Genomic DNA, 13,672 nt, shown 5'->3' with positions numbered 1-13,672 from the left:
TGCAACAGTTTCTGTGTTTGAAATTTACATTTGTTGTTTTCCGTATTATTTTTTTTTTCCCCACTTCTTCAGTAACAATGAAAATTTAATGCTGAAGTGGTCTGAATATGCTGGTATAAGTTTGGCAATGTTGAAAGATCTGCTTTTTATAATTAAAAGCTATGTATTTATTAATTTTAAAGTCATGGCAACAGATACTCACATAAGCTGAAACTGTAGCTTGAACTGTTCCTAATTCAACAGTAGCATAATTTACACAGAGTTCATTTTACTTTGGCATGAATGAAACTGCCTTTTCCATTCTGTGTGCGTGGGCAGTGAAGAAAAGGTGTTATAAGATGTATAGAAACACGCTTATGTATTTACAGTAAAACAGTAGAAGCATTGCATAAAGACATGTTTACCCTGATAATTTGTTGTACATGTTGTAGAATCATCCCCGTCAGACAGGGTATTTGCCTTGGAGGTACTGCTGATTAGTCAATAGATATCAACACATTTCCAGACTAGCTGGCTGAATGTATGAGAAATAATTCAAAAATACTAGTAACTGTGTATTTAAGGTGTCTATAGTGTGCATAAAAAAAAAAAATCCTGTCTTGCTTACAGGTAGCTTAGAATGATACTTATTTGATCTTTGTGAAAGTAATAAAATATAATAAGCATAAATCTTGATTTTTATATAACCTGGAAGGGTAAAGCAACTGGCATTTCACATCCTGGTTTTGAGTTTTGTTTAATTAAAAATTTGTTACTTACTTTACCAATGTCTGTTTCAGAATTTTATAACTCACTCACGCTTTGCTTCTTTTCCAGAATCTGCCTAGCCTTCTCAAAGATGATCGGTTTAAGGTCATGTTTGAGAATCCAGATTTCCAGGTGGATGAGCAGAGTGAAGAGTTTAGGCTACTTAACCCACTTGTTTCTAAAATAAGTGAGAAAAGAAAGAGGAAACTAAAGCTCTTAGAGGAACTGGAAGAACAAGAACAGGTAAAATATTTTGCATTTGGATAAAGAAAAATCCTTAGATTTTTTTTTTTTTTTGTGTTTCAAGCATTCAGAATTTTCACCCTAGAAAGAAGGGAAGATGGGGGCAATGCAAAAATGTCTTACCAGCTACAGTAATTAAGTGTAATTTATAATGTTATCCTAGTTTTTCAGATGTGAACGGTATTGTGTCTACATGAATATAGGTTTGAAAAACATAAAATATGTAGGTGGAAACCATTTTGTAATATATCTTCTGCTTCATTTGCTGTTACTGCTTTTGTTCAAATTTTAGTTCTCTTCAACTGTATCTGTGTTAAAGCTGTCACATACTCCAATTGCAGGAATGGTTTGAAAAGAAAATTAGTTGATCGTTTCTTATTTTTATACTATTTTTGTCTGCAGGAAGAGGAGGAAGAACCAGAAGGAAAAGCAAGTGATGCAGAAAGTTCTGAGAGCTCAGATGATGAAAAAGGCTGGGTTGAAGAGGTCAGGAAACAGCGCAAGCTTTTGCGCCAAGAGGAAAAAGTAAAGCGGCAGGAAAGGTTCAAGGAGGATCAGCAAACATCACTGAAACCTCAGTTTTTTGAGATTAAAGAAGGGGAGGAATTCAGAAGCTTCAAAGACTCTGCCAAAAAACAAAAATTAATGAAGTAAGACTAATGTTCCTATTTTAATAGCTGGGGGTGGTTGATTCTCAAGTATTTCTCTTACAGTACAGGCCAGTGGCATTTTGGCTTGGAAGCACTTATTAGTAAAGCCACATCTGGCGATTCAAGAATATAACTTAAAGTGACATAATTGTTGAAAGCTTTGTTTTGTAGTTAAACAAATACAATGTTTAGAGTATGGCAGAGAGACAACACAAATGAGATGAGTAAGAGATTAATATTCTAAGTGAGATCTGGGCATCCATTACTCAAGTGTTGGTGAACTGCTGCTTTCACAAATAACAGCACTGATGCCTGTGAGACTGGTTGTATTTCTCCATCAGTGTCAGCATGAGGTTGACAGTCTGGATGTTTTTCATCTTACCTTCTAAAAGGATGTAAAATACTGCATGACAAGTCACTATTGTGGGGGTAGGATCAAGGTGGTAAACAAAATTTCTTTTATCTGGGTATTTTTATGGCATCCAGAAACTTGAAAAAAAAACTATGCTGTCCTTATGTTGTCAGGTCTCACTACTTCTGTTTTTCTTTTTGCAATACAAAAATTCAGTCTTTTTTTTAAATGTGGATTTCCTTAAATTGATGATCAGCTGGGGTAATTGGGTACTGTCTAAGGAGCACGTCAAACCAAAGGACTTGGCTTTGAGGTGCTTAATACCTGCAAATCTCATTGGTACTATTTTCTTCAGAGGTGAGTTAAGCCCTTCAGAAGATGAGATTTAATAGCCTTTTATTATTTGGAGCGGAGACACTAATATTAAAACTTTGACAGACAATAGCTTCAAAGTTCTTGCAGCACGCTGGTTGCAGAGCAACATTTTGACTAATGTTGGAAACAGTTGCTGGGCTAGATGGATCTTGTAATAGCCATTATGTTTTTACTTAGAATGAAATGATACAGTCAAAGAGAAGGAAGTGAATAATATGGATAATGGGACTGTTTCTTTGTCTCAGTAATGACTGACTCTACAACCTAGTTAGTTCATGATGGAAGTTCGCTGGTGGTGTGTCAAGAAACATTTGATAAAGATTCAGCCTGTCCATCATGTAAAATGGTCTTTAAGTATTACTGAGTGTTTCTACAGTACTCTGGTAGTCTATGATTTCCATGTTGTGCCTGTCAGACCTCTTTAAGTAGAAGTAGTAGTTTTTATAAATTGGGGTTTATAGCAGTTCTGCAGAACTGATTCCCATGTTTTCCTTAACTGTTTTTTATCAGCAAGTGTGTTCACATGGTGATTTTAATTTGTTCTTTATATTGAATATACCCACTCATTCTAGACTAACATTCTTAGAGTCCATCAGCTTTCTTCTGATTATTTTTTTCTTTCTTCCAGAAGATGAAGCGACTTTTTACTTCTGTCAGATTTCTTTTTTCTTTGTCAGGAGAAAATCCACTCTGGACACTCTGACAGAGTATTGTAGGTTAAGGATTTTTTTTTACATTGTACTTGGATTTATAGTCATGTTAGCAAGTGACTTGAAAAGGAGCCTGAGACAGTGGTCAAATGGCACTGTATTCTCATTGAAATACTTCCCTAAAAGGCAGCAATGGCTGCAGCCCACTCGCATACTGTTCTTTTACGCAAGTTTAGCTGCTGACCTCTAAAGGAAATTCTCAAGGACATTCAATTTGAAGTATTAAGGTTTCGTTTCATTCAAAACATTGGAGGCTTAAATGTGAACAAGGATACTGAAAGTTAAGTAAATAAGCCAAGACAGGTGTAAGGAAGAGAAACATTTAGAAAAATTTAGTACAGTGTGACGCAGGACAAAATAAATTCTTTCATCTGGTTTACAGAGGGAGAAAAATTATTGCTTCAGCTTGAGAAAAATGAAAGCAAATACCACAGATCTGTCCAGTGGATGGAGGAATATCAGTGATGACATAAACCATGGAACAACTTCTAAAAGACTAGTTTTAGGGAAGAGAGAGTCTGTCTTAAGATTCGCTGCAAATTCTCTGCAGAATATAATGCATGGTGTGGTGGATAATTAGGGTGTCTTAGGTTAGATACTCTCCGTGTGGTAAATGCACAGATGGGATGTAATGTAAAATGTTTGAAAAATGAAAAGGAGAGAAAATTGAGGATAGAATAGGAAGACAAAAAAAATGGATGTGACAGCATTACATCCTTCATGTTTTTCTGGGTTGCTGTCATTGAATTGTCTTTCCATTATTTTTGTTTATTTTTGTCTAACCCATTACCTCTATTCTCACTGATCCAATTTGTGCTCATTCAAGTGTTGTTCTGAGTACGAAGTTTGATATTTCTCAAATTCTTAAAGGGAATTTAAAAATTAACAGTTGGTATCCGTTTCTTGTAATGTATAGCTGACGTGATTTTGTAACGATAATGACTTAGTCTGTGTGTGAGCTAACGTGTTTGGTTAATAAGCATTTTTACATACTAGAATTTTATGAAGAACATACCTAAATATGTCTTTTGCTGGCTTTATTCAGTGATAAGTAGTCAGCATAAAAATAATTAATTGAAGTAGCGTACTGAAAATTGGAAAGACTGTAGTGGCATGTACAATCTGGTGAGGCTGGCGTGTTTGTCTTTGATTTCATTTATCCAAGTTATGGAATGATGGTCTGTGACCAATATAATTAAGTACCTTAATACCTTCACTATGCATTTAATGGTTAGGTGTTCTTTTTTTCCTCTAATCGTATAATGTTCTACCTGAGGAAACAGTTTATGGCTTATATAAAACTGGGTGTTTCTTTCGACGTGTTCCTGACTCAGCACGGCTCCAAGCCCAACTTCTAAAGCAGCGGTGCATACTATAAATTTCCTCATAGACCAACAGTCTACGCATTTCTTTGCTCAGGAAAGCTGCAAAATTTACTCATGGTTGAAAAAAAAAAAAACAACCCACCTTGTCTCAAATCTGTACATTTCATGTTCCCCTTTTGCACTCTTAGGCTTACACATGAAAACCTGCTGAACGTAGTAGCAAAGATGCAAAACTTTGCTTTGTTTCCTTACTGCGTAAGTTCTTTACATCGTAGCTGAAAAGGATCCATAAAAGGAAAGGGTTTTTATCAGTGTGCCAAGAGCTCTTTTGATTTTTGTGATGTCCCTTTAAAAGGGTTGTTATGGAAGTTAGAGCATGTCAGCATTAAAAACTACAGTAGTCATGCTTTATAAAGTATTACAGTCAATGTATGTATCTTCAGAGATGGCCAAGAAAGTCAAAAAAAGCTAACAAAAGCATAGTTGACATTCCTAGGTATTGCTAAAGTAAAACAGCAGGAAAAGTCCTGAAAAACTGTTCTCTTTGAGGCAAAAAGAAGTGCTGGGGCAATTTTTTGTTTGTTTGTTTTTTACTGTAGGGCAGGAGAAGTTGCTTTTAATAACATTGTTAATGTATCCCTTGAATCAATTTGTTGAGGATGATTTTTTTTAAAAAAAGAAAAACAAACAACCCAGCTGTTGTGTTTGTGTATCAGTGTGTGCAATTCACTATCATCTGAGGTCTGCACGTGTTCAGATATATACAGCCATACCTGCAATTATTCCATAAAATTGCAACCCCACAGCGTTTTGCTAATATCTCCTCATTTTAATTTTTTTCCTGACTGAAGCTGCATCTGGGCAGTCATGCTAAATAATTGCTGGGTAGTAGCCATATTTCTCCAGTTCACTTTCAAAGGGGAGAAAAATGGGACTTGACTTGAATGTAGAAATCCCACCACAATGTCGGTGACTGATCTTCTGCCATAGTTAGCTCTAAGGCTTAGCTTGTCTTCCTGATTCGCACAGATGGAACAAGTTTTTACATGTACTCAATGAAAAATATACTACAGAAAAAAAAATACAATCAAAGTACCTAGTCATGAGAAATAAAGTAATTCTTGACAGTAATTTTTCATTGTTAACCTGAAAAGTCTTTGTTACATAAAATGGCTCCTTAACCAAAATTCAGCAGACTTCAGATACTTCATGCATAGGCCACAATCCACGAGCCCTTCATCCATAGAAATGCCATTGACTTTTGGTGTCTGCTAATCGTCTGTATTTTTATGTTGACATGCTTTAAAACTTGCACAAAAAATGTCTCTTGGCCTTCTTCAGAGAGATGTAATAAGACACTAGCAAGAGCAGCATCTTGAATTGCAGCAACTAATTTCATACAGTCAGGCAAATGTTTTCTAAGTGCGTGGCAGAGTGAGTTTGATCATACATGTGTTATTCTGGAGTGGCTGAAGCCAGCCCCATCCCTGCCTGTCGCCCCCCTGTGCTGGAGGCTGTGCGGGGACAAGCTGTATTGCCACTCCTCAGCTGTCCCAGTTTACAGCCCCACTTACTGAAGCCAGCAAGGGGGATATTAAATATCAGCTCGCAACCAGGAGCAACTGGGCCACGTCCACGTGTCTTACTTGTGTAGGGGCACTGACTTCCAGTGGGGGAGAGCTGGAAGCAGTATCGGTTTCAACCACAACAGCTCCCTCCTCTGTAGAAATGCTGGAGCTCGGTGCCCAGGGGAGAGGCTCTACACCAGCTTGCTCACAGATACTACCCGATGAGCACCGTGCGATTGAAGGCGTATGCTCACATGGAGCTCCTCTCTGGGGCCGGGGCCTGTCTTATTTATTACATTTGCTCATTTGCATTGTTCTTTTATGTAGAAAACTGTTTACATTAGACTGTTACGGGCTCAGTGTCCGAACGGTCGTTTGTATTTGGATTAAGTAGCTTGTCTCTATCAGTGAAGTGGTTCATTTGGTGATGAGTTCGTTCTGATGTATAGTCAAGATTATTTCCTTCCCTCAAAAGTCTTTCCAATCCACAAATTGCAAGATTTCAAGAAGGCTGCATGTATCCAGCCTTACTGGTTTTTTTTTTTCATTTGTGTATGTATCTATTACTGCAACTGAATATTTCTGACTTTTTCTGACATTTCATAGAAAACTATAGCAATAGAAGGGTGTGGTTTCTCTCTCAACGAGAGTCCTGTTGCAATGAACTTTACATAAATTTAAAGTGTCTCTACTGAAAGCAATATCTGGAGGGAATAATTTGAACTTGTCTTTTCTGTTTACTGAATGTTTATTTTTTAGACTTTTGGCATTTCAGGGTTTCAGAGAAATTGAGATTAGTTTTGACTGCATTATCAGCCTTTATTATAGTAAAAAGATGGCAAGAATGTGGACTAATGTTAATTATTCTCTGCAGGAAAACTCTTGGAGATCGTTTAAAGCTTGAAGAAAAGCTTGGCACGCTCAATGTGTCTGATACCACAGTAGGCAGCAAACAGGCAACATTCAAATTAAAGAAGGTGAGCTATATATATAATTTTTTAAGATAATACACAAGTAACTTTAGTTTTTGCATGAAAGAACAGGAACTTTAAAACCGTCAAACAAATGTCCCTCTTCATTTCTTTATAAGCTGCCAACTCTTCTGCTTCTTGCCAAGAGAATGAAAGCCTCCGGTAGTACACTGTGTGTTTATACCCTTATAACTCAGACAGCACTCATAAAATCTTACATTCCGGTGGAAAATACTGCCTTCCATCTTTTGATAGTTTACTTGCAGACATATCATCAGAAGCTTGTGACCTTACCTGACTCCAGTGCCAGGACTGAGCAGATCTTGGTCTGCAAGTCAGGATGCTGTACATGACTCTTGGTTGATAGTGTCACTAGGTCTCAGCATGATGAAAACAGAGCTTTCCACCTTTGTCATCAAACATGTGTAGCACAGATCACAGGAGTGAGCTCTGGTCCTGTTCTACTTGCCAAATTCCATTCGAAATGTGTAGTTAACTGCTGCCTATCTAACTTTCCCAAAGGGTGTTGATTTCCCATCCTAAGGAAATTTGTAGATTGCAGACAGGTGATTACTTTCTAGTGCGGGCAGAACTAAATGCATGTGTGCATCTGCTACTGCAGTAGAACACTTGATTTTTTTTTTATTTTTTTTTTTGCTACAAAATTACTTGAGAACTGGGGAAAGGACACATTATAAAAGCTGAAGACCCATATTAATTGAAACTTGAGCTGACAAAATGTACTTCAGTTAGAACTGGTTTTCCTCAGTAAGCCTCTTTGCTATAATACATATTTCCTTACCAGTGGTCAAATATTATTCTCACCTGTAAACTGCTGTCACACGAATGGCAAAGTCCTTATTTGATTGTCACATTAGGCATGCCTTAAAAAAAAAATTAAATAACCAAATTTATGGGACTATTTCTACCTTACTTGTTTTACCTGATTATTTTCTGTTTGCAGATGCCCTTTTTCATCTGTTTTTGATTGCTGTATTGCTGGAATTTAAAATGTGTTGACTGTAGAATAAGTCGCAGATTCCTCTGCAGCACTGTGCAGGGAGTTGTTCTGGGGATTTTACCAACTACTGTAACTGATATGTTTAGTGTCTTGCAGCTATTTAAATGGACTCTGCAGGGCTTCCAAAGCACGGTCTTTTTTATAGTAGCTTTAAATTAGAAAGTGCAAACCCACAAGGTACCTTGCAATTGGTGATGAGCGATGAACGATCACCTTTTACTAACAGTTTTGTGAAGATTTGGGAGTAAAGGGGTAGAAGACACATACATCAATGTCTGCTTGATTCTATCAGATATGCTATAGCTTTATTTTTTTTAATTATGTTGGTACTAACTGTTAACTGATGTTGCTTTATTGAAATACGTACATTGTGCTCGTTGCATTAAAAAGATATTTGAAAGTCTAATTAAAAGAAAAAATAAAGCATCTATAGAGGAGATCTTTTCTCCTGTCAACACAGTAGCAAAATAAGACTTGCAAGTCTTCTCTCCAATAAACAGACCCCGTGTATATATTATGAAGTCCCAGGGAATGGAGCAGAGACAGCTAGGAAGAGGTCACATTATGCAGTATGCTGTGTCTTGGCTCTCCTTTTCAGAGGATGAAGAGATGAAGTTGGCAAGCCAAAAAAGGGATTTTAGTGTTACTCTGATCATCAGCTTCTGCTTTGTGATGCCCTTCCCTTAAAGTGCAGTTTACTTAAGAGTAGGTAGGAAGATTTAGTGGGAGAGAGAATTGTGCTTCTGTAGGATGGGTATCACTCGACATTATAAATCAGTGGAATTGAGACTGAACTTTGCTGCTACAGTTGTGATATGTTAGCAGCCTCCCAAATGCCCAGCAAGCAATGACAGATCCAGCCATGGAATTGTTTGTCATTGATATGTCACAGTTTAGTTTTCAGGGGATTTTAGTATGGTTCCCACAGTGTGACATCCTGTTTTTCAATTTCAGCATGCTTTATGATAGCAAATAGATACGACAAAATAGCAGGGTTTCTAAAATACCTAAGTACTTAACACTACTAGGGAGGTATAGAGGACTTCTAAAAAAACCAAAAAAACAAACAAAAAAAAAAACCCAAAAAACAAACCAACAACAACAAAGCTTCGGAAGCAAATCAAGAATTTAGTTTCACTGCACTAGCAGTAACGGTCAACATTACATTAAGTAAGATTTCTCAAGACTGTTTCAGACGAAGTCTGGAGACAGAAACTACTTACATTTTCACATAGTAGGTTTCTTGTTTCCCTACCTGCAGTGGAAACAGGAGTCGTAAATTTAAGCAACGTCTCAAGACCACCAGCTTTTATTACCATGATGCTGGTACAGGCTTATTGCTACATTTGGTAAATTGGTTCATATCGCACCTCAGCCAAAATGATGTCTGTGCATGCAAATTGCCAGCTCAGGTTTAAAAGATACTTCAGTGGGACATTCAGGGAGAGATGGGTTGACATATGAGTGTTGCTGGTTATAAATCTAGATGCAGGGGGGATGCAGCTGTGTGACCAGTATTTCTGTCACGCTGTTAATGCACTTATCCTGTGCTGCTGTTGAAATTGCTCTAATTTTATTTAGAGTATATTATAGCATATTTAGAGTATTTTATAGCATGGACTGTTGCCTGAGCTTGGCTAGTTCCAGTCTGCTAGTTCAAATTTATGCTTAGTTTGAAGACAAGCCTTAGTCTTCCAACGAAAATAGTAGTTTATGGCTGTAAGAGTCATTCATCTATGTGGTATGTAAATGAAACCCTTTCAGCATGTTTTTGATGAAGAGGAAAAACATTAATAGAGCATGTGGCACAGGAGCAGAGATTTTAAATTATTTTCATGTGGAAAGTCTTTCTAAAATTGCATACAGCATATCAAACACTTTCAAGAACTTGTGAGAACACTTTTTAGAGAACCTATATGTTTCAACAAATTTAACAAATTGTTCTGTCTTTTAAAATGCGTTTGTGCAAATACTAAATGTGGTAATACTAGTTAACCAAAGTAGATACTAAATAGCCTCAAATTGCGCTCTACCTTCTTAAGGGCATTAAAACATAAATTCTCGAGTGTAATTTTGCAGTCTGTTTTTAGACATCGGTTTTCATCTGAAATGCATGATTTTTTTCACTGTTTTTTGATAACTTTGTCTTAAATGTTTGCTCTGAATTACTTGGAATGATAATGCCTAGAGATACCCGGAATCAAGAGGTACAGTATAAGACAAGATTGCATGAGACCATTTACAGTAACACTTCCAGATTTCCTAAACAGAATTCTGACTTGATATATACATACTTGAACAATGAGGTGATGTGTAAGTTTACAACAATCTGAGTCTATTTTTGTTTTAATATTCCAGTCAGAGCAGCAAAAGAAACAGCAGGAAGCTGAGAAACAACATCGTCAAGAGAGGAAAACTCTTAGGCGTTCTGCTAGTCATCTCAAGAGCAAACGAGGAAGAGGACGACTGTTCCATTGATTTATTATATGTTATTTTTTTAAGAAATTTCTTTTATCTCACTTTTCATTTGAAAAAGGGACTTTTTCAAATTGGGACACAGTACCTATGTATTTGTATGTTGATTAATTGATGAACACAAAACCCAGAACTTGCTAAAGCCTGCGTTAATTACTGAAGAGTTTATGAAAGTAGAAGTATTGACCAAAGGACACTACAAGTATGATGTGTTATAAACTCCAGTGTGAGCTGTATTTGTGCAGCAAATGGTTATTGCAACTGGTTATTGTGTAACCCTGGATGTCTTTTATATAAGAATTTATGTATACAACAAGGCTGCCTGTCTTTTATTTAACTTAAGAGCTGTGGGTTTTTGCTTTCTGAAATCTTTGTGACTGTTTAGATAGAAAATCAAGGGTAAGTTATTTTGGCTAAAAACTTATCTTTACAAGGGCACAACAAATTTTTCTTTCATGGTTCTTGAAGGATGATACACAATTGTGTTCCTCAAAACTGACTTTGGCTTTGTGTTCTTGGGTTGCCTTAGTAGCCAGGAGGAGGACAAATGGTTGTCATGAGGGAAAGTGAGAATGCCTCAATTTAGAAATTTTGGTTCCTCTAAGTCACTCTGTAAGGAAACCTCTCGTGCCACACCGATGTACGAAGGGGTCAAGTAGCTGCCAAATCTCTGCATTGCCCGCAAGCTTCTCATGCTTTCTATTTAACACAAAACTATCCAGTATTCCCGTGTCAGTCTCACCCATGCTGTATATCAAGAAGTACCGTTATTACTTCTCTCTAGCCACTGAGAAAATGTGATACAGTTGCGGTTGCTCCAGGGTATGTCCCTCTTTTTGTGAGTCTTGTCTTTTGATAACATTCAGGCCTTTGAAATCCAAGTGCAATGACAAGTTGAAGTTTTTACTAGTGTGACATCTTTCCCCTGGAGCATTATATTATCTCTTGGAATTTGTCTGCTTGCAGCTCAGGTGTGTTCACTTCATGTCCATGGCTGGCCTGAATGTGGAAAGATTAATGGTGGAAACTTGCCACCGTTATGGTTGATACGTGGAGAATTGGGGATTAAGTGGACAGAACTGGTGCTGTAAGAACAGGAATTCAGAGGACTTTGTTCCTTCTCATGGTAGGCCTACATCCCATTATGTTTGATCAAGGGCTAGAGGTGCATTTATGGTTTAAGGCATCTTATTTCAGCAATGATTTTATTGTCTGTCAAGAGCAGTAAAAAAAAAAAAAGGGCCAATTGATTTGCAGAGTGGTAGTGAAAACGGTCAACTTTCAGCTTAAAAAAACCCAAAACCAACAAAAAACCTGAACCAAAAACCAGAAAACTGTATTTTTTTGTGTTTTGAGTTTCTCCTTACTGACACTGGTTTAGGCCAGTGTATGTTTTGGTTTTTGTGCATGTACAGAGTGCCTCATGATAATATTGATTGTATTTAGGTTGGAGCCTGTATGATTAAAAGAACATACTTCATACTGTTAGAGAAAAGGCACATGCAAACTTTGCTTAACACACCATTTATTTCACATAAAGGGTATTTGGGATACACTTTAAACGCTGTTTAAATATACTAGGTATAACCAGTGAGATGCCTGCAAAGATAGGACTGTGGCTGTGATTTGAATATTATAAAAAGCTAACGTGGAAACTGGAAGACAAGCTTGATGCACTTTTAGTAGCTTCTGTTGTTTAGCAGATGCTCTACAGTGGACCCTACTGCTTGGGGTTTCCAAAGCACTGCCTGTAAATGTGCTGTATTTTTAGGTGCAATGTATAAACTCTGCATATAATCTTGCTATAATATATAGCAAGCTATATATTGCTATATATATATATATATAGCTATAATCTTTCTAATTAAAGATAGAAGTGTGAATAATAGGTATCAGCTATTCTGGAGAACAATCCTAGAAAGTTGGAGGTCACAGATAGCATTTGTGAATGAGAACATTGGAGTTGGCTCAAGAATCTGAATGTTCGTGAACGGCAGATGTAACGGCCGGTTGTGATGTGCCCCTCCAAGGAGGAAGACTCTACTGCCTTGTAAATTCGTCTGCTTGTCCTTGCCCAGGAACCCTGTGGACATTTCTTCATTCAACAGTTTCTTTGTTTGTGCGCTGGGCTTGCGTGAGAATGTGGTGGTGGAACAGGGCGTTCGTGGAAGGGGAAGAAGCAGGAAAGCTCTGTGCAGTCTCCATCTCGGCTGTGACTGAGTTCATGCTCTGTTAGATAGCTAGTGGCCTGTGTAGATTTTGAAAGACCAGAGAGAATTAACCAAAACCAGGTCTGTAGTCCCAAAGGTGTTTTCCTGCTGTAACCTTACTCCTGAAGGAAGGACACATCATTCTAATACAGGCAGAGGGATACCCAGCGTGTCTCTAAAGATAGCATATAATTTTAAAATTCATAAACTAATTGAACTAATAATTGATCTCATGCTGCTTTTTCCATGAACCAGCAGCTGGTTAGAATCGGTGTTACCCAGAGAAGTGGATTTCCTATACTTGATATGACTATTAAAAGTTTGAAAGAGGGTGGTGTTCTTTTAGATGTTGCTCACATTGGTCAGGAGAAGTGTGCGATGTTTGCATTTTACTAACAGTGGGACATGGCTCTTTAGGGTGCCCAGTGCTGGAGCTCTGGAACGCAGGTGAGCTACAGCTGGTAGGCTGCGCCGAGCTGCCTGGCACACGTTCAAGCCCAAGAGCTTTTCGGGGAAATAGGGATTGGAGGTTCCTCACAAGCCTTGCTTTTGAGGTATCAGGGAGCACCAAGAGTGGGCAGCTCTATGAGGGAAGGCAGGCTGGGACCTCAGGGTGACCAGGCAGGGGCAGTGACCTCCCTGAGAGGAGGTGCAGTCCTGCAATTATCAAACGAGAAGAACAGTAGGGTGACAGCAGTGAGGTTCAATCAACAGACCAGAGAGACAAGGCAGGTCCAAGGTCAAGTGAGCGGGTCAGGATCCATGAGGCACTTGGGCAGGCACGGGCACACCTGCAGCATTGCTTAGGCGAGGACTAAGGGTGATGTGGCTCCCGAGCAAAGCAGGGGCAGGTCTCTGGCAGGGCTGTTCAGAGGTCTTTCTCCCACTTCTCATTAGCAGTCTGGTCCCCAGCTGTCTGGCCATACTGTTACCAGAGCTGGCCTGCAGTACAGAGAGCCAAACCCTTGGCAAGGTGAGGGAGAGGTAGCAGAGCCTTAAGGTCCCACGCAGGGACCTGGAATGAA

General features: G+C 38.2%; 1 protein-coding gene across 3 annotated transcripts in view; it reads left to right on the top strand.

Annotated features, from left to right (window-relative positions):
* Positions 1-10,935, top strand: part of NOL10 (nucleolar protein 10) — a 53,712-nt gene extending 42,777 nt beyond the window's left edge. For 2 of the 3 annotated variants that reach the window (XM_074153113.1, XM_074153114.1), the window contains exons 17-20: positions 817-990; positions 1,393-1,640; positions 6,845-6,947; positions 10,321-10,748. In XM_074153113.1, coding sequence (XP_074009214.1) covers positions 817-990; positions 1,393-1,640; positions 6,845-6,947; positions 10,321-10,440 — 645 coding nt within the window. In that variant the 3' untranslated portion in view covers positions 10,441-10,748. Of the gene's footprint in view, positions 1-816; positions 991-1,392; positions 1,641-6,844; positions 6,948-10,320 lie in introns of all 3 variants that reach the window. The other variant, XM_074153112.1, reaches the window with a different exon arrangement.
* Positions 10,936-13,672: the final 2,737 nt, after the last annotated feature.

This window comes from Numenius arquata, chromosome 9 (assembly GCF_964106895.1).
Source record: "Numenius arquata chromosome 9, bNumArq3.hap1.1, whole genome shotgun sequence".
Classification (NCBI taxonomy): Eukaryota; Metazoa; Chordata; class Aves; order Charadriiformes; family Scolopacidae; genus Numenius; species Numenius arquata.
This window is presented reverse-complemented; position numbering and strand designations above follow the sequence as displayed.